The sequence below is a fragment of the Vigna unguiculata genome, chromosome 1, assembly GCF_037176805.1.
Source record: "Vigna unguiculata cultivar grain cowpea cultivar isolate G323 ecotype 2 chromosome 1, ASM3717680v1, whole genome shotgun sequence".
In the NCBI taxonomy this organism is placed as follows: domain Eukaryota; kingdom Viridiplantae; phylum Streptophyta; class Magnoliopsida; order Fabales; family Fabaceae; genus Vigna; species Vigna unguiculata.
In genome coordinates this window covers 48,244,440-48,268,687 of record NC_140792.1, presented here as the reverse complement: position 1 = coordinate 48,268,687, position 24,248 = coordinate 48,244,440, and the positions used below count along the sequence as shown (strand labels likewise).

Genomic DNA, 24,248 nt, shown 5'->3' with positions numbered 1-24,248 from the left:
TCTCCATCCCCAAATTTCCTCCTCAATCATACAGAAAAGTTTCAATTAATAAGCCATAAATGAAAGCTGGGACACCTCAATTATTCTCGTATATATAAGATTTTCAGCTATGGTTGACACATCGTGCTCAGGTATTTGCGTGACAAAGAAAAAATAAACCCAAGAAATATATCATATATTATCGCAAAAGTGAAATGAAAATTTAAAAAAATCCACATAATTAAGTAAGCAGGACAAAAAGAGAGACATTATTGCATTGGATGCATCATAATCCACTTGGATGGATATATTAAGATCAGTTATATATCATTTGTATAACACTGTTTTCTCTCTCCATCTCATAGCATTCATTATCTTATCTCACTTTTTTTATTTCCAATCTGTCTCCATGTATACAAAAAATATTTCACACACACACATATATATATATATATACTGATACACCTTTTTCTTAGATAAAACATTTCAGTTGGTGACAAAATATGTTAGCAAGCACTGCTTCAAACCAATCAAACACTAGATTCCTGTAGAACCAGTGTTGATGAGGAGCATGAGGTCAACTGTAGAACATGCAAAGGAAAAAGAGAAAAGTGAATAGAATTATGAATTATCTTCTATCTACACACATGCACTTTTGTTATTTAAGAAAGTCCTGAACCACACACAACGCAAAAGAGGTGCAAAGTGCAACCAAAACCAGTTTAAGGCACACACACATATATATATATAATATGGCCTACATCGCCACCACGGTTGGTGCCAGCACCGTCACCACAGTGGATTGTCAGAAACAAGTAAGATCATGGAGGCTACTACGTTCCATCATGGAGCTTCTAATCCCCACTTGCAACTGCACCTTCTTCCTCGAAGAACAAGACCAATCACAAAAGTGTCTGCAACAAAAGTATCCACGACAACATCAACAACAACTCATGACTTGTGCCACAATCACTGGCACCATCTTTGGATACCGCAAAGGAAAGGTCAGTTTTTGCATCCAGGCTAATTCAAACTCGAGCAACCCAATTCTGCTGCTAGAGTTGGCTGTTCCAACAAGCGTTTTGGCTAAGGAAATGAGAGGGGGCAATCTCAGAATTGTGCTAGAGAGTTCATGTAACAACAACAGCAACAACAGTAATCTTTTTTCCTCACCTCTTTGGCGCATGTACTGCAATGGGAGGAAAGTGGGGTATGCTGTTAAGCGAAGGCCTTCAAATGGTGACTTTGAAGCACTGAGTTTGATGAGTTCTGTTGCTGTAGGGACTGGTGTTATAAACAGTTGCAAAGAACTGCAGCATCAAGAGGACGAGCTTATGTACCTCAGAGCCAACTTTCAAAGGGTCCGTGGTTCCTCAAATTCTGAATCTTTTCACTTGATTGACCCTGAAGGAAGCATTGCTCAAGAGCTTAGTATTTTCTTTTTCAGGTCCAAGTGACCTTTATTAACTTATTGCTGTGTATATATTCAGAGTCGTTAAATTTCAACTTTCAAAAGCTTACCCTTTTTTGAGCCGTGCCTAGCTATGCATTGCATGGTTTTGTCCTATGTTCTGTATGTATAGTTTTCAAAGTGTTCTTCTTTTTTGTTCGCTGTGTTAGGTTTCCACAGAATTTGACAATTTGGGAGAGGTGGCTTCAAGCCTATTAGTCTATTGGCTTTTTTTTCCACTCTCTTTGATTGTAGCAGAAGTTAAGAACTGTCTTTCTACTTCATAAACCTTTTTATGCTGTTTAGCAGTGTTTAATCTGAATATTACTGCCTTTGCTTTTTATCTTTTTGGACATAATCATATCAGAGTTTAATTTCGATGTCCACCGCCAATTCTTGAAAATTACTTTGAATATACTTTTAAAATATTTATTACAAAAATTAACATTGTAACATATGCAACAGTTCTATAAAAAAAATTCAAATAAGTGTAAGAAACCTTTGTTCTGGATACAGTTAGTTAGTTACCTATTACCAACTTTCCCTACTTCAGTTGTTTTAGTACTTGTGATAATTAATATGAAGTGACAAGAAGATAGAAAAAAGATGATGATGGATATATTTATAGAATGCTTACACTAATGGGTTATGAAAAAAAAAAAACGATTCTCTTAAAGAAAGAATACCAGGTCTGTTATTTCATTTAGCTAAACAGTATTATAAAAAGTGTAATATTATTCTGAAAATTTCTATAATACCTTCTTTTAATCACATTATTATCTTATTTCATACTTTTCTCTCTCTCATTATATAGGCCAATGTTCTTATAACCATCTCATGATTTTAGATATGATTGATAAATGTGCCTTTAAGCCTAAGCCGGCCTTTTCACTCCTTATTCTTTTACGTTACGTTAAAGTTATTACTGCCTTCAGGTTTTTATTATCACAGTATAATGAAAGTTCAAAGACAACCTTTTCACTCCCTATTCTTTTATTTAGTGTCAACTTTTTTATGGCCATGTCTGCATGTAAGTAGGTAACTCTAGGTTCAAAGTTTTAGTCTGATATTTTCTTATAGAAAAAGCAAAAACTCAACGCAATATCTTCTGATAACTATAATATTCGTGAGGATACAACAACATTTTGATCATGTCTATATACAAAATTAGTTGACAGCTCATAATATTCTCCTAATTAATTATCACTATTCAGAAATCTTATGCATACAGCTTTAGAATTCATATTTAAATCAGATCCCGAAACATACTGAGTTAGAATTAAATTTTGAAGATCACAGTGATTAGTTTATATAATTTCCCCATCCTCATTAATATTTGAAAGAGGAGTGTTTTGAAGCCAAGGATGAGAGAAAGATTTCTTTTTTTTTTTTTAAAGAATCCACGGTGGATATTGTCTTCAAAATGGGTACCTAATTGCATGTATGAGTTGTTTTAGATTCCTCAAGGAATAGATCACATGAGATACTAGATATTAACAAGTCAAGTTGAACAATGGCTTTTATGATGGTGCACTGCAATAGTACTGTCCCTGACCCAACACCTGGGCCCATCTTTTTCAGCCCAGTCCAATTAAGGTCCAAACAGTGTTGACAGATGGGTCAGCCCAACCTGACAATGCAACCATAACCTTTTCTTTCTTCTCCCCAACAATACCATCATATATTCTCTTTCATTAAAGAAAAGCTAACTAGGAAAAAAGATTTTACATTCCACATTCCCTAATCCAGAATTTAAAGTGATTGAGTGTGAAGCTATTGGAGTATAGAAAGAAATAGTCTGCAGTATGAAAAAAAAAGTTGGGATAGTATTTTTTTTGAAATTATAATGCACATATTGTTGAGTTCCATGACAAAACAAAGAAAAAAATTGCTACTAAAGGAATAAAAGTACTTTTGAGTTCACCATCTAGCATCCCAATAGAGAAAGAGGACTTGAATATCAGACTCAGCTTTATTTGCATGAAATGCGGCTGTGAAAATTATGGAATAAGAATCATGAAGAAATTATGCATATTTCCCATTATTGCATTCTGCAATATTCAATGAAAAACCAAGAAATAGTTGCATAAAATATGCACCAAGTCCTGGGAAAAAAGATGTCACAAAAATTGAAGTAGAGAAAACCAGGTGAGTGCCAATCCTAACAATCGTAGAATGTTCAAGCTCCGTTTGCTGGATGAGTTACCTGCAAAAATACATTGGTGCATTAGGAGATTCCAAATGTCTCAAATGTACACACAATAAAGGAGTGCCAGTTTTTATCCAAATACCTAATTGAAGATAGTTGTTCCTAATGTTCCACTCTAAATCCCAGTGTTCTCTGTCATTTTTTACTGTCCAATAACACCATCCAAAAGAAGCTGCATTATAGACATCTAACTGTGCCCTTCCAAAGTCCTGATAGTCTTTTTGGGATCCGTTTGTCACGTTCCACTCATTAACCCACTCTCCTGAAAATTACTCCACTTTAAGTTATGCCAACCTAGAAAAGAGAGAAACAAGCCTTTGCAAGGGAAAAAGGTTTATTCAAGTTCAGACAATGTTTGTTTACACACAAAATTTTAAAAATTTGAGGTTTATAACTGAAACATCCAAACAAAATGATGCAGAGTAAAACAAAGTGAGATTAGATGGAATTTGGATTCCTCTGCTGTATTTTCAAAATATATTAAACACATTTTTAAAGTACCATCATCAATTTATTTTTAACATTCAACAGAGAACAACAGAAACAAAACTAAGCAGATAATCTGGACTCGTTTAGATATTTGTCTTACCAACTAAAACAAGTGGGCCATCTGAATTGTTTAGGGCCTGAAGTTGACCTTCCCGGCTTTTGTATATGTATTGAATATTATCCACAGCACTCATGTTAACAAAGAATGGGTCAAAGAGATTGTAGAAATGCAAATCCAAAACTATGTTGTGAGATCCTATGTTGGTTTGATATAGTTCCAAAGGATCTGCAACTCCAATTCTCTGGCAGATTATCACGTAAGCGGATGAAGAGTATTTGCGAACAATTTGGTAGCCCTGCTTGTAGTACGGAATCAAAACATCTAATGAAACTGTGCCAGCTGATGGTTCATTCAATAGCTCAATTCCCAGCAATGCTGGGTGTTTTGCATATCTGCAAATGAGAATGTTTGTTAAGGTAAAGACAGATTCACAAAGCATCAATGATATTAACAGTGATATTTCTGAGCAGGAAGAAAAGGGACAGTCAATAAATTTTGCAGGGTGTTGGTTAGTGGATAATATGAACAATATCTCAGAATATGTTTGCACATTTAAAAATACCTTGAAACTAAAAATTCAATAACATGTAATGACTCAGAAATGTAATCTGGGGAAGTTGGCCAGCCCGTAAATCCATCTCTGCTTGAACTATGCTCCATTCCATTTTGAGAACCAGGAGCAGCATGAAGGTCAATTATGCATTTGATATCATATTCTCTGCAACATGATAAATTGATAATTAGGCATGTTATCACAAGGAAAAACAAAGTTCCATTTGTGTGAAGATAATGCAGCAAAATCAAAAACCTACTGTGCCCATAAAAATGCATTATCTAGAGCTTCAAGAGTTCCACCGATATATGGACTCGGAGGATCAGGATCAAAAGCAATCCACCACCCAACTGGTATCCTCACAGTATTTATTCCATGTTTATATAGAAATTTGAAATCCTCTATCGTGATAAAGCTATTTCTATGTCTCTGCAGTTACAGAAAGCTGAACAATCAAATAGGGAACACAATCTCATATTTTCTTTTCAAGTATCATCGCTTTCACTGACAGAATAGCATTTGCATAAACGAAACTTATATAAATTGAATTGAAGGACAAAAGAATGACCCCCCAGCGCCCCAAAAACACAAAATTACTGTGAACACTGTAATGTGTGACATTTGCAAGATAATCATAAAAAATATTCCAGAAAATAAAAACAAACCATGTTCAACAAAAGCTTAATCCTGCCATGATAGAGAAAATATTTGTAACGTGTGATTTTACCCTAAGAACATCTTTTGCCCGATTATGCCCATATCCATTTGCTAGCTGGTAATCTCCATGCAAGTTATTTGACACAATTGTCATTTCAAACGTGGCAGCATTATCATCCCATCCTGGTGTTCCTGGGTAGTTCGCTGAAAGCTGGCCATCTGTTGTAGCCTATATAGTATTGCAGAATATTCAATTATGTTAGTGAATCTGTTAAAAGTTCAATCTAATTTGATCTTTCACAGTAAACTAATATTATGTGCCATCTTAAAAGTTATTTACTATATAGCTTCCTGTGTGACTCAAGTCTAATAGCTTCCAATTAGACCTTAACATGGTTCTTGAAGCAAAATCCGTGAAAATTTAGAAATTAAAAGTGATTATACTGGACCAGACATGGTATGAAATCTCATACTATTTTTCATTCCATTCATCTGTTGAACCTGATAGTAAAAAAGTGTCTTATGGAAACACAACATTATATTTTACATGTAACTAATTTTGACTTCTAATTTTGTAGGAATCATGAAGAATGAATACCTGAAGATATGATCCACCCTTTATCTTGAGGTGAACCCTGTTTTTTCCACTCCGCTCAATTTCATATGTCTCATATGTTGAAGGAGATTTTGCTGTTGCAGAGACTGAGTGGCCTCCACCATCACACGTAAGAAATTGGCCCTCAGAGGTACGAAATTGAAATTCAGATTCAGATGCTCTCCATAACTGCAACATAAATTACTAAGAATTACAGCCACTAGCATACACCTGTAGCTGTATTAGAACTGAACAAGATTCAAGAACCTGAAAGAAATTCTACAGTCAAGCTAGAATAAAGTCTGCAAATTTAATTTGTTTCAAAGTAGCTATCAGCACCAAGCCTGAGAACAGTCTTACCAGTATTACATCTTACAAGATACTGAAAACAAAAACTAAAGAGTAGAAAGTAATGCAAGATTATTCAAAATCACATTTTTTTTTCTTTTATTTTGTATTACTATAACACTATAATCTGTCAGGCTAGAATTTCATCCACGTACTAATCTAATGCACTCAAACTATTAACCACCAGCAGTCATCTATCAGGTAAGAAAAGAGAATAAAATATCAACTTTGTGGATTAAACATGTAACATATTGTTACCACTATGCTTATATTATATATGCATTCGAACACAAATGACATCTTACCCTGAAGGTTTCCCATGAAGATGGGACATCCCTGTCAACTGTCACATTCATTCCTCCCCCATTCTCGGCAGATACATACTTCTGCGACGTCACTGACTTAAATTGCACCTCTGCCCCATCCTACAAAATTTTCAATATAAGCACGCAAAACATAAGATAAGTTAGTAATACTCCCCAAAGGATCGTGTTTCTCAAAGAAGAAAGGATAAACAGAATGCGAAGTAGCTCACAAGCATGTCTCCATTGGCAATGCCATCAAACAGTGAAGGCTTGATCCAACCTTCGATGACCAACCACCCTCCTAAGTTCACTCCTCTCACTTTAGAACTCCCATGTAACCCCTCCACTAGGCAAGACCATTCAACACAACACGAACCAAGTGAGACAATGTAGTGAACACGTTGTCTTCGAAGAATAAATTACGGATAAGGCACGAAACTTTGAAGCTAACCGAGCAAACTTACCTGAATATACCCCAGAAGTGATGAGACAACAGCAGAGTAAGAATGCGCATGCCCATTTGGTGAAAACAAGTCCCATCAAGAATGTGGGCTTCAAAAGCACCCAGAAAGTAAAAATGCAGAATCCATCATGGGAAAAAGCTCAGCTCCAATTATGTACAAGAGAAAGCTCCAAGCTAAAGCACCTTAAAGTCCTACTTGGTGGGTGAATGAATCTGTGAAATCCCTTCCTTATCACTCAGTTAATACCAAATTCAACTTTGGGAACAAACATAAGAAGGTGATTGGGTTTTGGGATTGCTTCTCCCAACTCAGTTAATAGAAGAAAATTGAAATAAAAAATAAAAAATGAAAAACAATGTCCCAGTTATTTGAAAACAGAGCCAAATGAATTAAGGATGAAAGAAAAGAACAACCTTGTAGAGTGAGAAATGTGAGGGGAGAAGCGTTCTCTTCACACACAGTTTGTAAACTAAAAAAGGAAACTTTACTTGTGGGGTTCTCCAATATTAATTGTGATTAAATAATTAAGTGATTAATTAGGATCTGGCTTTCAAGATCATGAATTGGACTTGCAGAAGAAAAAGAGGGGACTGAACTGGAAAGGCAAAGTAAAAGGTAGAAGTGAAGAAAAGGACATGTTTGTTCCTTTGCTTTGCTTTATTATCTACAATTCTTCATGTTCCATGGTAGAGTCATGCAACTAATTTCTTTCCCTCTTGGAATAGTTACGCTAATGCTCGAAATGAAGATAAAATTGTACAAGGAATCTCTTGCTCCTTCGAGGGCACTGATAACGGCTTCAACTTTGCACACAGATTTCAATACAGTTAATGTTTCGTATTATAGCGAACCACATCAAAAATTATTCTTTTTGGGTTGTGTTGTCAGAAATTGGATTCTCTTCAAATCAAAGTTTTGGATTTGGGGTAAAGTTAGAGGACAATCAACGTGTGTTTCTTTTTATTATATCATTTTCTGTTCAATTTATTATTTGTTATGTGTCTATTATTTATTATTTATACGTTACTGTCATTATTAATTGCCCCATCTATTTTATTCTTCCACAATTTTTTTCCTGTTTGAATGTTCGGCAGAGATAAAAGAAATAAAGTAAAATTAAAATTAAAAAATACATTTCTATTAAATACACTAAGTATATATATATATATATATATAATATTTCTTTTAAATACATTTCTATTCATTTTTTATTTATTTTATTTTCTCATTAAATCGGATCGTAAATTAAACATTAATTAAAAATTAAAAATTTTAATTAATGTTTGATCTGTTAAGAAATTTTAAATTTCTAGGCTGGTTGTTAGAGATTTGATTCTTAAGTAGGAATGTTAACGGGGCGGATAAGATACGTGTAGTACCATACTCGTTGGATAAATATCCACCTTATATGTGTACTATATCTGTCGATATCTGTTATGCGGGTACCTGCATAATTTTTTAATATTCACGGGTACATGCGGCTATTTATAAAAAAATCAAAATAAATATTTAACATCATATTTTATCCGTAAATTCAAATAAAATACAATACATAACATTCATAAATTTTAAACAAAGTCCAAACAACCCATTTAAATAGTGTTGAATAACAATTTACAAATAAATATTTTTTGTTTAAACTAATTGATAAATAAATAACTCATTCAATCAATATGTTATTATTTTAATCATGTTTTTTTTAATTTTTTTAATTTAAATTAGAGTATAGTGTGTCTATCCGTACTCACCCCGTTAACATACAGGTATTAAAAATACCCGTATCCGTTATCCGCGAATATCCATTTATAATATTATTTTTTATCCATATTTGTTTGCTGAATTTATCTGTAGATGCGAGTACGAATTATTTACATCCTTTATGTTAATCAATCGTCTGTATAGAAAGTTCCAGAGAAGAATATAAATTGAAAACTTGACAAAAATAATAATTATTAACATTTTTAAAGCAGTATAACAATAAATGATAGTTACAGAAAATGAGGCGACACAAATAATTGAATTGGAAAACCGAGTCTAGTTCAACTATTGGAAGGAGTTTTATTCTTCTCCTATTTTATTTGGTATAATTTTACGAATTTGAGACGCATTGACCTTCGATTTAGAGTCTAACGTTATTTTAATTTAAATCAATAATAGATATACCTTTTTTTATTTTAGGATAAAATTATAAAATAAATAATTTAATTCGTCACATTTTTACTTATTTAGATTGCTTATAAAGCATTTAGCTTCACAAATTTTACTCTTTTAATCGGTAGGTATTTAAAACTTTAATTTGTATTTAAATTTTCACATGCTTTATCTTACCTACAAATAGATACCTAAAACTTTAATTTTGTTCTAATTATTTCTTAAAATTTAATGCTGCTACTACTAAAATTTATATACGTTCACTTTAGAATCATGTTTCTTTTTATTGAACTCATTGTATGTAAAAGCATTTTCAAGAAATAATGTCAAAACAAATAAACTTTTCGAGGAAAAGTATAAACAAGTCGCGACTTTAATTAGTTTTTACAATTTCTTATTTCTAAAATATAATTTTATCATATGTTAATAGGTAAAAAAATTAAAAAAATAAAAGAAAATTTTATTAAATTATTGATCTTTAATGAAAATTATTTAATTTAAAGCTGGCGGGAAAAGTGATTTATGAAAAACTAATAAATGCTAAGAATAAAATTAAACCTCTATACTATTTACAAAAGGAATAAAGTTTGAAAATGAATTGGAACAAAGTTAAAGTTAAAAAAAAAAAAAAAAAAGCCTGCTTACTGATAAGACAAAGTGTGAGAATAATTAGAAATAAAATAAAGTTCAAAATCTTTATATTCAAAAGAAGAAAAGTTTAAGGGGGTTAAATGCTACTTTCCTTAATATTAATATTCAAGAGTTTTTGTTTTGTAGAAAAAACAAAAAGATTTGAGAGAATAGACTTAAACGTATAGTTAGGGGGTAAGGGATAATAGGGAGAAATTATATAATTTGACTTTATGGTCAACTTAAATTACACTGCATTCTTCTTAATTTGTACACAAATTCTTTACTGATACATAACTGTCTATAATAATCGCCCATTTTTTTATTTTTTTCACGATATTAACATACTGCAACATGCATTTTGTAAATGAAATATGGAAAAACTACTATAGAATTTAACTTTACCTTGAAATCTAAAAGCTTGAATAAATTCTCAAGAACACCTTTTTATTTTTTGAATCTATCATCAATGGCAAAACTCGTGCTACGTCTGAAACATTGAATTTTGTGTTGTGTGAATGAGAAATGCCTCTGCAATTCATGCTCATGTTCTGCAGATGAATCCACCGAGAAACACCTCTTCATTGTGGCTTCATTTTCATCATCAAATTCTTGTGCCTGTGTACCAACAACATCAGAACTAAATTGGAACTGAAGAATCACCAAATTCAGACAAAATTTCAATTCCCTCTTCACCAGAATCTTCACCACCAACACCACTATGGCATTCTTCCACGTCCTCGATCATATCAGAAACACTGGAATCAGAGTCACTTCCACCGTCACGAACAATAGGGATGCGGCACAAGGGACAAGTTTTATGTGACCTCAACCAAGTATCAATGCAAGAGACATGGAAAGCATGGCTACACTTTGGCAACAGTCTCAGATTTTCTTCTTGTTGAAACTCACCGAGGCAAACAAGACACTCACTTTCTTTAACCAAAACTTCGTTTTTTCTGTATCTGTAAACTGTGATGGAGTCTATGGTTGATTGTTGAAGACCCTGTGTGGGGCTGAACCACAGGGAGTGCTGTCTGATAACATGTTCCTGTTCCTCGTCGTCAGAAAAGGGAGAATCTCCTCGAATGTCAAATAAAATTGGAGGGTTTCTTCTGCTAACGTTGTATCCATTTAAGTAATAGAACTTTAGGATCTTGGACAAGGTGATGAGAAACATTATTACACAAGCTATGCTACCTAGGCCAATTATAATGATGGATGCAAGGTTAAGGTGGTCGTGTTCTCCATCGAGGAGGGGTGGTGGAAACCATGTAAACGAACGTGGAACTACTGAGGGCAGAGGAGAAGCTATTGGACTGTAACTGCTTCTGATTCTTCTGTTCATGGCAGCAACATCGATTGAACCATGGAACGGAACAAGTAGTTTTCGAGAATGGAAACTCGTCATGAAAAAATTTAGAACAAGAAGCATGGAAAATTTGAAGTCCTCACCAGAGTTTATGTAGACTTTTTGTGCATGTCAAATTTTGGCCAGGCTTTGATGAGTTTTGGTTTTCTCAGTGACTGGTTTTGATTTGCTTGGATCGAAGTCAATGGAGTTTTGTTGGGTCGTTTCCGTGTTATCTTATGTGGTTGGACGTTAAAGAAAGGTTATTTTTTGTCCGTGTGATTATATTTCTGTGTTCAAACTTGATGCTGTGTTTATGAGTACTGGTCGGGATTTTGTCAAGGGAAAAGCTTTGAGCATTCAAATTACGTTAGAAAGTTGACTATTCTGACTCTGTTCTTGGTGAGAGAAGGGAACCAATAAGGAATTTCTTCTCATGTTGATGATATACAGAAAGTAGTGAGATGTTGTAAAGTATTTTTTGCTGGATTTGGCTGAGATGTTTCCAAGGTGAATTATGAGACTTTCAAGAGATGAGTTAATAAAGATCTATGTAAAGTTTAGCATGAATGTTTTTATTTATTAGTTTATTAAATTATATAAAGTGGGTTTATGATTAATTTATTCTATAAAATCAGTCTGTAAAATAAAAATTATCCTTATTAGGAATGATAATAGAGTCGGATAGAAATTAATTTCATTATAACATATCCATCTTCAAATGGGTGACGGAGAAGAGGCAGGGTAAAACTGTCATTTCATGATACCTATGGGGTGCAGTAGGAAAAAGGGGTGGAGAAAGAAGCAACCAACTCAAAATTGTACAGAAATTGGCCCATAAACTGTTTTTGTTGGTTGCTTGGGCTCAAGTGTTAACAGCTTTCTTTATCCAAATAAATTGAGTGCTAGGTCTACAAACACACTTTACATACAATCATCAATTTACTTACCCAAAACTATAATATAAATGCATTATAAATATCATCAAATTAAAACAACTGATAATACTGTATAAGAATATTAATACAAAGCAAAATTGAACACAATTTAGTATGTAGTTGAATTCTTTGAGTATATTAATTGTCATGTGTTATCTCTAGTGTAAATAATGAAAAAAATGTTAATAAGATTTTTCCAATGAAAATGAATAACAAGTCGTAAAACCTAATGTATTAATTGTAAAGTTAAAAAAAAAAAGTTCATCATGTCGACTATTAGTTAAAGCTGAAAAAAAAAATGCAAACAAATTGTAATTATGTTTTTGCTAAAATTTGAAACTAAAATGTGTAAAATATGTAATAAAATCTAAAACAATTTAAGATTTTAATTTGTACGGATATTTCCTCTTTCTTTTATTCTTTTTTATTACTTAATAGCATTTTATTTTCATTTTGTTAGCATAAACCTGCATCCTAAATTAATATCATTGAATTTTATAAAGTTTGTAAAGAAACCAAACAGTTTTAAAAAGGCTGCAAGCATCTTAACAAGAATAATTAATTTAATAATGCGTTTAAAATATGTATGATTGTGTTCAAAACAAGTGGTCAAATTGGTTTATTTGTTTTATGCTCCACGGTTTACATTCGTATGCTTTAAAATAAGAAATTTCAAGAGATCAATTCATGCTTTTATAATACTTGAAATATTTTATGATAAATATATTGTTTAGCTAAAGAATTTAATAAAAAAGAAATAAAGTTTTAGAATGTATGAAACTAATTAAAATTTTAGATAATTTTGAATTTTATGTAGAAAAAAATAAGAATTTTCAAATTTTCAAATTCTGAAATTCTGAAATTCTGAAATTCTGAAATTAATGTTTTTTTTTTTTTATAGTTTTGTTATATTATTTTATTCCTATCAAATTATTGGTCAAACTGTGACGTTGCCAACTTGATTTATATGAGATATTATTGAGATAACACAGAATATATACATCGTTTGTGTTTTTAAGTAACTAATTTAATATAATTTATAAGTAGTACGAGGTATGCATAGTTTTTTTTTTTTCATAGTTAAATCTTCGCATTGCATTTTGTTTATTGTCTCTTTTCCTTCTCTCTGGGATTTTCGTGGAATTTTTCCTAAATCTATCTTAAATTCTTAATATTAAATCTCCATTTGAAAATAAACTTTAAATAATTGGTTTAGTCAGACAAGAAAAGCTGAACATTTCTTAGGTTTGGATTAGAGGAAGTTTTGCAACTAGACCTGTTCTCAATCATTTTTTCAACGTATCGATCGGAAAAATTATACATCAGCAATAGTAGAATCAAAACATTTTCGTGTCTCGCAAAAGGCAATTGTTATATTTTGTTTTATATTTTAAATCTATAATAATATATTAGCCTATATGGCCACAAAGTGTGGTCGGTATTGTGTATTTAAAGAAGGGAGGGTTGAATGATAGAACGAAAAAGTGTGATGAGAATAAATTTTTTCTTGTGAGTGTGGCAAGTTGTAATTTAATTTAATTTGGACGAAACACGCAAGCAAGGAATTTCCCGAGCCATCAAATCAGAAGCAAACTTACACAGCAATCAAATTCATAACGAAAATCACTGCCTTTTTTATGACTCTTGAATTCAATGCTCCCACACCACCACCAACTTCACGTACCAGCTACCTTTTCCTTCCACGCCTCAAACTGCTTACTTGATATTCTTCACTTTAGCCCATCAAGAAATTAACCCACAAAAGGATTGGATTTTTCATGGGTGGAGAAGAGAAGAAGGATAGCCAGACTGAAAGAAGAAAAAACGAAATTATGGGTTTCGCAGTTTCTGTGAAGCCTTCGGGGTTTGAGCTGATGCAGAACTGTGATCTTCCGCCACCTTCCAAGTTTTTGATGGGTCCAGATAAGAGTAGGGTGTATGACATTGCAGGCAAAGGAGAAGAGGGTGAAAGGAATAAAATGGAGGTTCTGAAGGCGCTGCAAGCATCTCAGACACGGGCCAGGGAGGCAGAAAAAAAGGCTGCACTTCTGAAAAAAGAAAGGGAGTGTCTTAAAATTGTTGTGTTGGGGGAGGCCATGCACTTGTTTGCATATCGGCAACAGCTGAGATTGGTTGAGCTTCAACTTCTGCACCTGCAACAACAACAACAACCAGATGGAGACGAAGAAGAAAGTAGTAGTGTTGCATGGCTTCTGGCTTTGCTTCTTTCCTTTGGAATTGGAGTCACCACCGCCCTTTCTTGGAGATACTTTCTGTAGATACACCCTCTGCTGCTATTGGGATTTTTGCTTTATATTACGTATACACAAATAAAACTTTGTAACCAATCAATTATATCATATCGTGCTATCCAGATGTGATCAATTCTATCTTTCCGCTGAAAAAACAAGTGTTAATAAGCGTGCATGGCAGAAAAGTCACACAACCAACACACACGATGCAACATTATAATATATATACACAAGTAAGAAGCGGAACTGCTGCGATATTTATATATATTATATACAATAGTTTAGAAAAGCTGTACATTTTGCTACTTCCATATACAGTGTTATATACCGCTACGCTAACTTTACATAACTCAGAAAAATGGTACAAATGACTATATTATATTATAGTCGTGTGCACATTTCTCAAATGGCTATAACATTCATCACTACCACCGAAGAACTCTAAGCAAACCCAACACACATGCTTTCCACACATGCACAGAACATGGTTGCACCCATCCACCTTCTGAATTACAAGCCCACACGCCAAGCAACTCTTAACATCGTCCTTGCCTCTGGACCAATCTATCACAGATCGATCTTCTTCCTTAAACTCTTTATATCTCTCGCATGAAAAGAAAGCATGATACTCTAAGTGGCACCTGCTACATATCTCTGAATAACAAGACCCACAAACAAATGGCTCACCAGCAGTCTCAGGATCTGCAACTCGATAAATTGAGGGGCAGTCTGGAGAAGGGCAAAACCTGTAAGTTCCCCCACTCTTAGCAACAAAATCTCCCAATGAAGCCCTGAAAAGATCCTCCAACTTATCGCTAAATAAGAGAGATCTAAGATCTGTAAGCAGGATGAGATCTCCACAGTCCTTGTGACTACAACGTATTGGGAAGCTGTCTTGGTTTTTAATAGCAGATTCACATTGTTCCACCAGACACGACCGGCAGAACAAATGACCACAGCCTTCAAGCCGGAATGGATCCTCAACCTCGCACAAGCAAATCGGGCAATTAGGACCATCATTATCAAACGTCCCAACCAAATGATGGCTTGAACGAGCAATCTCAAATATTATTTCCTCTACCCTGGTTTTCAACTCCTTCCTACCATTAAGACTGATTACATGGCGACTTATGTTGAGCTTAAGATCTACCCCAGGTACCCTTTCTTTCAGTCCATGCAGATCTGGTCCAAACTTTTTAATCAATTGCTTCATTAAATCAGGAGGTAAATCCCTCCCTCTCAGATGGATTTCTAACTGCTTTTCTTCATGGAGAGAGAGGAGGGATTGAATCACCTTGTCATGAGCCAAAGCAACCTTGTCTGGGGAACCAAACACACGTAAATTCAAGTTGTGCCTGTCAAAAAGAATATAAGTTCCTGTCTCCTGCTGCAATGAGTTTTTAAGATTAAACCCATCCTTGGACATCATGAGCTGGAGAACTGCAGGAGTGAGACTGTCATGCTCAATGGTTTTCCCTCTCCATAGTTCTTCCAGAGGTCTTCTAACTTCTGCCACTGTCCTTGTGGCGTTCGCAGTTATCTTGACTCGGTGGGAACCATTAACTGTCCTGTCCAGGTTGCATTCAAGACCTTAATCAAGAAAACCAATGATTGTCAGATGTCATATTGTAATAAAAGATAACACTTGAAATTGTTCAATTGAAGTTATCTCACTATAAATATGTAGCTTCCAACAAACACGAACGGCCCCATTCATAAAAATCAATATTTCGCACAGAATATAACCAGTGAGTGTTAGTTCATTACTTTGTTAAGACTTTAGAAGACATAGTCAAGGGAGAAATCAGACTAGAGGGATTTATCGAGTAATTTTACTAATGTGAAAAAGGAAAAATCCTTTGTGAAGGGTTAATCCCCGGGAGGCTGACCTGTTCTAACCGAGAGGATAAGAGTGTTTGTTTATTTTTATTTGTTTCTACCAAATTTCTATTTCTTCTACCTTGGTTTAACAAAAACTAATTGCACCCAGTGAACATATATTACCGTTGCAGAGTTGTTGGATCAAAATTGAACACATTTGTAGATGGATGAACTACTGCGAAACATTTAAAAAGAGAAGAGCACCAACAATGAAAATTCAACAATATATATTGAATTTAAAGTAAGTCATTCTTCAGTCCATTTTTGGAAGAAGGGGGGTTTAAAGTAACTAAACACGCTGCAAATGCTAAACTGTCTACAAGAATTATAATAGTTCTATTTATCCACTGAGTAAGGCTGGCTACATGAATCCCAGAACTAAAGCAATTAAAAGAATAATTATTAAACCAGATACAGACTTCGAAAGAATAAACAATATTTTTCAAAAAAAAAATATTTTGTACCAGCTATGTAAGATTTGTGAGTTAAAATGCTTACCATCAGGAAAATGAATTGTAACTTACAAGCATCCACAGAAAAGAAAAATTGGCCTATTACCTCTTAAATTCCTGAAGTTTGCAAGTACTCCATCCAGTTGTTCCCTAATCACACGAAACACTGGTGTAGGAAATATCAAGGAGCTATGAAACAACCGCTGGCACTTTATCTTTTGCCATGATAGACATCCATCTAACACCTTTCCTTCAATATCCTCCAAAGCTTTTGCTGCCTCTAAATGCAATCTTCCATCGAAACTGATTAAAGCTCTCATAAAGGTATCCTTAGGCTCAGGTACAAACACCTGAACTCGGCAAGAACTAATGTGCGGGTCCTTTTTGGGCAAAGAGGGGTAAATTTCCTTCAACAGTGCCTTCTCCAAAACACTGCATGGTGGGTTTTCAACAGCATCCCCTCTCACCAAGAAAAAATCCAAAATCCTCCTGCTTGTAGCAGTTCTTAGCACATCCAGTATTTCAGCTTCCGAGAGATCTTTGCCAAGCCCATTTATGACAACACTGTCCATACTCTTTTTGCCAACTTCACATCGAACATACCTTCCCCCTATTGCAAGGTTGTAGAAATCTCTCAACATATGATTGACATCCTTTATATCACATTTAACTATGGCAAATCCCCTGCTAAGCCTACGAGGCCAATAAACTTTTGCTTTAACAGCAGGGAACGAAAATGTTTTATCCCCTCCCAACTGCGAAGGGAAAATTTTCAAGGAGGAGCCACAAAACTCATGTCCATCTAGTTCAGTGGCTCTTTTGACAAATTCAGGGGACGTAAAAATTATCCTGCCCCACTTTTCTTTATCTTCATCCTTCACATTGCCTGCAAATTTGTGCACAGCACAGATGCTACCAGAGGTATTCTTCTCTAAAAACATTAAGAGCTCCTTGTCATCAATTGCATTTATGTTTGCATGACACACCTCAATACTCAAGGAACGTTTCTCAAGTTCCAAATGTTTTATCTCAGCACCAGACCCAAACAAAGCTATAGGTGACGGAATACCAGACCCATGATACAAAAACTTATCCATACATTCAGCGCGTAACAACTTTCTCTCATATTCTACAGCGTCATGAACCAACGCAAGGGCTGTATCCATATCATTTGAAGTGGCAAATAAGTGGATTGCATTCTGGTCAACATTCACTTCAATGTAGATACGTTCATCCACACAAGCTTTCCTTATACGTGAAACAAGAGCAAACAAATTACAATTGGCTTTTCCACAAAATCTCTTGAGAAGAATACAGCCAAGACCACACAATGTCTTCATTTGCAATTTCCGCTCCACCATTTTAGATACATCAAACAAGGGAGCTGGGCAAAGGTCATATAATGATTGAAAGTCAAATGTGCTCACGCAGACCAAATATTGATTAGAGATGGAAAGAAGCTCACCAAAAACCACCCAACTTGGTTTCTGAGCAAAAACAAGCAATGAACATGATGGATGCAGTTGAACATGTTGCCCAGTTTGGGCCACTTCATAACCAAGTTGATTACAGCCAGAGTACATGGCTACATTCTCAGCAAGTGAGGACAGTATAACCCTCTTCAAATTCTTATCATAACTAGAGAGTGTACAAGGGTCCCAAAGCCAATAACTAGGAATAACGAGGTTATGTTCACGCTCAAGGCAACTTTCTAACTCCAAAATTGTGTCTTGGCACCTCCTCACGGACTTAGCATTGATGCTGTTTTCCCAACACCACCTGTTCCTCCTTTCCAAAGGCAAAGCTTCCCATTCCTTGTACACGGAGAGAAGAGTAAAGAGGTCACCATCACAATGGCAAAATTGCACTTTAAGACAATCGGATCTTCGCTTTTCAAATTCACTGCCAACTCTGCAAAATATGCTACTAGCATTGGCCATCACAGCAGCCAGAACAACACCTTCCCTACCCAAACCATGTTTGAAACAGCCAAGAATAAGTTTACCAAGCCTGGGTTCAATTCCCAATTTTACCAGGCACCAACCCTCTGGCGTTAATTCAAGAACATCATTTTTCATCTCAATTGCTCGTAACTGAATTAGATTCCTGATTGCTATATCAATAGAGCTAGAACTGGGAGCATCCACAAAATCAAAATCCTGAATATTCTTCACTCCTAGAGCCAGGATCCTCAAAACTGCTACACCAAGATGAACTCGCCGAATCTCTGGCTCTTGATTTAGGTCCATTGATTGATAATCAGTTTCTGAATACAGCCTATAGCACACACCAGGCTCAGTCCTCCCAGCACGACCAGCCCGTTGATCAGCAGAGCTCTGACTAATCCAGCAAACCTTAAGTACATTCATCCCACTGCCAGGATCATATCTGCAGTCTTTAACTAAACCAGAATCAATCACATACTTAACACCAGGAATTGTCAGTGAGGTCTCAGCAAGATTTGTTGAAAATATCACTTTTCTCTTTCCAGGGTAGTTCTGAAAAACACGAAATTGCTCTTCAGATGAAAGTTTTCCATGTAAGGGCAGGGCAACTGCAGAGGGTACCTGAAACTTCTCACAGGCATATTCTACTTCTATCTGAGATGTCAAAAAGGCAAGGATAGTTCCCTCTTCCTCTGTTCTATGAACCTCGGTTGCCTTTCTGACAACATCAGAAACATACGAGGCAACAGCAGAAGAACCAGAATACCCAGCATGGTCAGAAGGAGCATATTTGATATCCACTGGAAAACTTCTCCCATGCACACGAAAAATTCCACAACCATAAAAGTAATCCGATAGCTGTTTTGCATCAGCTGTAGCAGACATAATGATAAGCCGCATCTCACCCCTCCTATAAAGTAAATTCTTCAACAAAGTCATCAGTAAATCTGTATTTAAGCTCCTCTCGTGAGCCTCATCAATTATGATGCACGAGATCCCAGACAAATTATTATCACTCATGTAGTGCTGCAATAAAGAGTGATCTGTCATGAATATTATCCTGGAATCAAACTCATTCATGGATGAAAACGTAGAACATTTGATTGACTGCCCTTCGTAACATCCACTGCTTTCTTCCTGGACCCGTTGAGCCACTGATTTGGCAGCAATCTTGCGAGGTTGTGTGCATACAATGGATTCATCGGCACCAATGCCAGAATCAGCAAGAAACTGAACTAACTGTGTACTCTTTCCAGAACCAGTCTCTCCAATTAATACCATCATCTGTATATATACTAATTAGAATAACATCGAAAAAAGAAGATATATAAATTCTAAATAGAATCACAATTTCCAGACTCGAATGGCAATAAAAGTCAAAATACACAAGTGTAGGAGTGTTAGATTTAACCCTAAAACCAACTAGTACATAAACCACAACCCAATGATTGAGGTAGGTGACATGGGACTTCCAAACACTCCCATTCACATATTCCTGCCAAACAAGGCAACACACTAAAAATCACCTCCCTTCAAGAAACACATAACCATCACAAAGATATACCTGCTGATAATGTATTTCCCGAAGAATATCCTTCCGGTAAGCATAAATGGGCAATCCATCCTCCAGTCTCCGACACTCCCTTCTGATCAGACAGTGAATGCGCTTCCAATCAAAACATCCATCAAACTTGAACACATTCACACTCCGATCACCCTCCACGTCGGCACCCTCCACGTCAGCGTCCTCCGCCAGATACTTCAGTATACAATCCATCGCAGAGTCGAACTCCTTCAACCTCCTTTCAACCTGGATTTTCTCAACAACGAGCCCTTTCCTCTGCTCAATATAGTGGTTACTCAAGTCAATATGCAAGTGCTTACCCAGCAAAGTTGAAACCCTCTCAATTTCCTTTGACAACCGTTCACTCTCCTCCACCCACCGCTTAACCTCCTTCCCCTCCATCACCTTCATCACGTGCCTCGTGAACAACACTCGAAGGCGACCATCCAGACTGTCCGTCACCGAAACGTTGGAGTCCATCTCCGGCGTGTAATCGTGCTTCTCCAACAGCAGCGACTCCCAGAACCAAGCGGCTGCGTCGCACGCCTCCTCCCAATTCCGGTAACTGAGCGCGGCAGCGACGTCGTCGACGGGGTAAAAGGTAAAAGACTGCGGTTTGTGCTCGCATTCTTTGATCAGGGCCACGATGTCGTCGCGGCTGGGACGGCGGAGGCCGAGGCGGAGCTCCACCTTGAAATAAGGCTCCGGCGGACGGTGGAGGCGTGCCGCATGTGGGTGTAAGCGCGGCCTCCATTGGTGGAAGGGGCGGTGGGTGATGGGGCGGGGAGTGGAACCGCCGTGTGGTGGTGTGTTAGGGTGAAAATCAAGGCGGCGATGAGTGGCGTGGGGCGTCGGGGAGGGGTTAGGGTAAGAAGATTTCTTCATGAGGAAGCAATAGTGATGAAATTGAAAGATGAAAACCCTAATCGATTGAAAGCAAAGTGAAGTGAAGGGTGCTTTATATGAACGAATAACTGTATGGTCTCTGTCTTGTCAAAGGCTCTTCGCGCTCTATTCCTGTGTTGGTCACTCTCTGCGTCTTTCACTTCGGTTTCTGTTCCTCTTTTTTTTTCTTCTTTTTATACTTTTTTCTTCTTCTTCGTCACCGCGGAAGATCAACAGTTATTAGCCTAACCTATCTTTGGAGCACTGTAATGTTAACGATTACCGAATAAGAATTTAGATTTTTTATCGGTTTCAAAATATATTAATGATTAGTAATTTTTACGTTTTAAAAAAAAGCAAATCTTTAAAATATTATAGCAGTCTGTTTTTAATGTTTAATCAAATAATTATACTATGAATACATGTTTATTTAGTTGAAACATGTAAATAATTATTAAAAAATTTCGGATTTAAGGTTTTTCTCATAAATAAAATATTTTTATCCAATAAATTAAATTTATTAATTATTACTGGTTAAAAATAAGCATTTTGTATTTTTTATATATTTAGAAAAATAATAATGATAACGACCGCATAAAAATAGGGACTATTATATTACAATCAGTTTAAAGATTGTTTTTTTAAAATATTAAAGATAACGACCACATAATTAGATTTTTTTTAATTTTAAAAAGTAATTAAAGATAAAATAAAAAATAAAACATTATATATATATATATATATATATATATATATATATATATATATCTTTGCAGTTTTGTATATAGTTATTGATTTTTTAAACTTTAAAATATAATTAAAGATAAAATAAGGATATTATGTATAGTAAAAGAGATTCTATTTTGTCATAGATAAACATTTTCTTTTATTCTTATCTTTTCAGATTTTAGACTACGGATTTATTCACGATATTCCTTTAAAATATTTTTACCTAAACTATTCGATTAGTATGTAGCATTGCTAATAATTCATTTAGGGTTTACTGACCTTCGAGTTTATAATAATTTTATTCATAATTAGGGATATGAATCGGACGGATAAAGTATGGATGGTGGTTTTTTTGTACTTTACTCTTATTTATTAGATAAATATTTTTTTCGTATCCGTCTTCATATCCATACAAGTATAAGTTATATGATTATCTGCATATTTTTTAAATATTTGTAGGTATTTATAATATATATATATATATATATATATATATATATATATATATTTAACAATATATTCGTAAATTCAAATAAAATATAATACATAACATTTATAAATTTCAAACAAAGTTCAACAAATCTATTTAAATAGTGTTGAATGACAGCCAACACAAAAATGAAAAATTTTTAAAATCATTTGATAACAAATAACTCTCAAAATTAATATTTCAGTAATTTTTTTAATTTAAATTATAGTATAGTAGGTAGAGATATCTACGGATACGAATATTATGATTACTCATACTCACCTTGTTAATATGCAAATATAAAAAATAGTCATTCTCATTACTCGCGAATATCCATCTATAATATTTATTTTATACCTTGGGGTTTTATTCACATATATCTGCTCATACAATATTTTTTTACATCCCTAATTATAATGGATAAAGAGATTTGAAAGAAAATGTTATCAATCAATGGTTTGAAGAGTTTGTAATTAAAACTTGTCATGAAAAGTTTGTAATTAAAACTTGTCAAGAAGAGTATTCTCGGAATGAAAGGAAAGATGGTTTCATGTTTTTTTTTTTTTTTTGGATTATCATGGTGAAAAACTAACAAGTTAATAACATTTGTGCTGGTGGTTCAAGTAGTGTTGTATTGTAGATGTGGAAGAAGGTGAAGAATTTATGACAATGCAAGACATGGTGTATGCATGCATATTTTATCCAATGGTTCAAGGATTATGTATATTTAAAAGAAGTTAAGTTATATATGTATATAACCTCATAAAATCTGACTTTCATGTAATTATATCGATAAATTAAGATAGATTATTTTCAATTATGCAGAATAATATGAAAAACTGTTGAAATTCATTTGACAGAAGAGATGAGGTATAAAGTTCTATATAGGAACCGAAAAGAATAATAGTTCACAAACATTTTTTAAGATCAAGATTGGAGGAGTTCAGGATATTGTATCAAATGTACATTTAAAAAAAATAAATTTGAAAATATTTGGAATAAAATTTGTATTGTCTAAGTTAAATATTCTAATCTATAATATAAATAAAACAGAAATATTGACATCACAATCCGATGAGATCTGTTATTATTATGCTTTATATCTTTTTATAATATCTTCAGATAAAAAGGAAATAAAGTATTATATCTAACTTTGTTTGACTCTTTAAAAGTAAAATTTAAAAGTTTTATTTCTATAATTTATGTTTTAATTAAAATTTAATTTTCATAATATCTTATTATATAATATTTTCAATACTTTATTATTTTAATATATAAAATGAAAAAATACAACCCGCACGAGTACGCACGATAAATCTATTAATTAAATAATAAAATTCATATGGCAATATTACTGTTTTTTGGAGAGTTTTAGTTGTCATAGAAGTAATTTAAGAATGAAAGAGACAGAAAATTAGGATTTTCGGAAGAGACATGTGCATTTGAAGAAATGGGCTTAGGAATTGGGTTGTGATGATACCTAAGACAAAGAGTCAAGTTTTGTATGTTTTCTAGGTTTCTCTTTTTTTTTTTTTGTTCGGTGGAATTTAGGGGTGGAGGTGTCATTCTCGTGATACTCACTCACTATGCTTTATTTTTATATTTAACAAGAACAATAACCCTTTTTCTCTTTTATGTAAATAATATATTCCAACCGTTAGAAATTAGAAACATGAGAAGAGGTAAGTTTGAACTTTATATAATTAAAAATATTCTGTGGTATCACATCATAATAAGATGTATTTTTATTATGTATTAACTTTTTAAAACATATATAATAACTTTGGAAAGGAGTTTCCCATCAAATTGATTTTTTCACTCTTTTACTTTCTTCTTCCAACAGCGATGGAGAATTAAGGTATAGTTTATAGGCGCAGCAAGGGTACTTTA

General features: G+C 34.3%; 4 protein-coding genes and 1 pseudogene across 5 annotated transcripts; 2 read left to right on the top strand and 3 right to left on the bottom strand.

Annotated features, from left to right (window-relative positions):
• The first annotated feature begins 476 nt into the window (after window positions 1–476).
• On the top strand, window positions 477–1,772 carry LOC114162377 (MIZU-KUSSEI-like protein (Protein of unknown function, DUF617)). Its single transcript, XM_028046251.2, has one exon. The coding sequence runs from the start codon at window positions 732–734 to the stop codon at window positions 1,434–1,436; it is 705 nt and encodes a 234-aa protein (XP_027902052.1). The 5' UTR covers window positions 477–731; the 3' UTR covers window positions 1,437–1,772.
• A 1,463-nt stretch (window positions 1,773–3,235) lies between these two features.
• Window positions 3,236–7,976, bottom strand: LOC114177864 (putative glucan 1,3-beta-glucosidase A). Of its 2 annotated transcripts, XM_028063462.2 has the most exons (11): window positions 7,524–7,976; window positions 7,111–7,322; window positions 6,877–6,992; window positions 6,647–6,766; window positions 5,997–6,182; window positions 5,469–5,627; window positions 5,001–5,170; window positions 4,751–4,906; window positions 4,228–4,580; window positions 3,721–3,900; window positions 3,236–3,635 (listed from the first exon to the last, which is right to left on the bottom strand). In XM_028063462.2, exons 2-11 carry the CDS (start codon window positions 7,184–7,186, stop codon window positions 3,550–3,552), a joined length of 1,602 nt encoding a protein of 533 aa, XP_027919263.1. In that variant the 5' UTR covers window positions 7,187–7,322; window positions 7,524–7,976; the 3' UTR covers window positions 3,236–3,549. The 2 variants fall into 2 exon arrangements, with proteins under 2 accessions (XP_027919263.1, XP_027919255.1); XM_028063454.2 differs by having other exon boundaries at window positions 7,111–7,976.
• A 2,155-nt stretch (window positions 7,977–10,131) lies between these two features.
• LOC114181230 (uncharacterized) lies at window positions 10,132–11,407 on the bottom strand (annotated as a pseudogene).
• Window positions 11,408–13,690: 2,283 nt separating this feature from the next.
• On the top strand, window positions 13,691–14,554 carry LOC114193304 (uncharacterized). The gene has a single exon (XM_028083041.2). The coding sequence runs from the start codon at window positions 13,959–13,961 to the stop codon at window positions 14,457–14,459; it is 501 nt and encodes a 166-aa protein (XP_027938842.1). The 5' UTR covers window positions 13,691–13,958; the 3' UTR covers window positions 14,460–14,554.
• Window positions 14,555–14,670: 116 nt separating this feature from the next.
• LOC114193294 (ATP-dependent RNA helicase DEAH12, chloroplastic-like) lies at window positions 14,671–21,342 on the bottom strand. The gene is made up of 3 exons (XM_028083030.2): window positions 20,276–21,342; window positions 16,872–19,995; window positions 14,671–16,022 (listed from the first exon to the last, which is right to left on the bottom strand). Exons 1-3 carry the CDS (start codon window positions 21,158–21,160, stop codon window positions 14,809–14,811), a joined length of 5,223 nt encoding a protein of 1,740 aa, XP_027938831.2. The 5' UTR covers window positions 21,161–21,342; the 3' UTR covers window positions 14,671–14,808.
• Window positions 21,343–24,248: the final 2,906 nt, after the last annotated feature.

Bases quoted from the DNA above. Each gene is read 5' to 3' on its own strand.
- LOC114193304 (XM_028083041.2), top strand. From the start codon at position 13,959: ATGGGTGGAGAAGAGAAGAAGGATAGCCAGACTGAAAGAAGAAAAAAC.
- LOC114162377 (XM_028046251.2), top strand. From the start codon at position 732: ATGGCCTACATCGCCACCACGGTTGGTGCCAGCACCGTCACCACAGTG.
- LOC114193294 (XM_028083030.2), bottom strand. From the start codon at position 21,160: ATGAAGAAATCTTCTTACCCTAACCCCTCCCCGACGCCCCACGCCACT. The intron at 19,996-20,275 runs GTATATCTTTGT...GTATATATACAG, and splicing joins GGGAAATACATTATCAGCAG to ATGATGGTATTAATTGGAGA. The intron at 16,023-16,871 runs GTAATAGGCCAA...TTCTTGATTAAG, and splicing joins AAACTTCAGGAATTTAAGAG to GTCTTGAATGCAACCTGGAC.
- LOC114177864 (XM_028063454.2), bottom strand. From the start codon at position 7,186: ATGGGACTTGTTTTCACCAAATGGGCATGCGCATTCTTACTCTGCTGT. The intron at 6,993-7,110 runs GTAAGTTTGCTC...GGTCTTGCCTAG, and splicing joins CACTTCTGGGGTATATTCAG to TGGAGGGGTTACATGGGAGT. The intron at 5,628-5,996 runs GTATTCATTCTT...AATACTATATAG, and splicing joins AGGGTGGATCATATCTTCAG to GCTACAACAGATGGCCAGCT.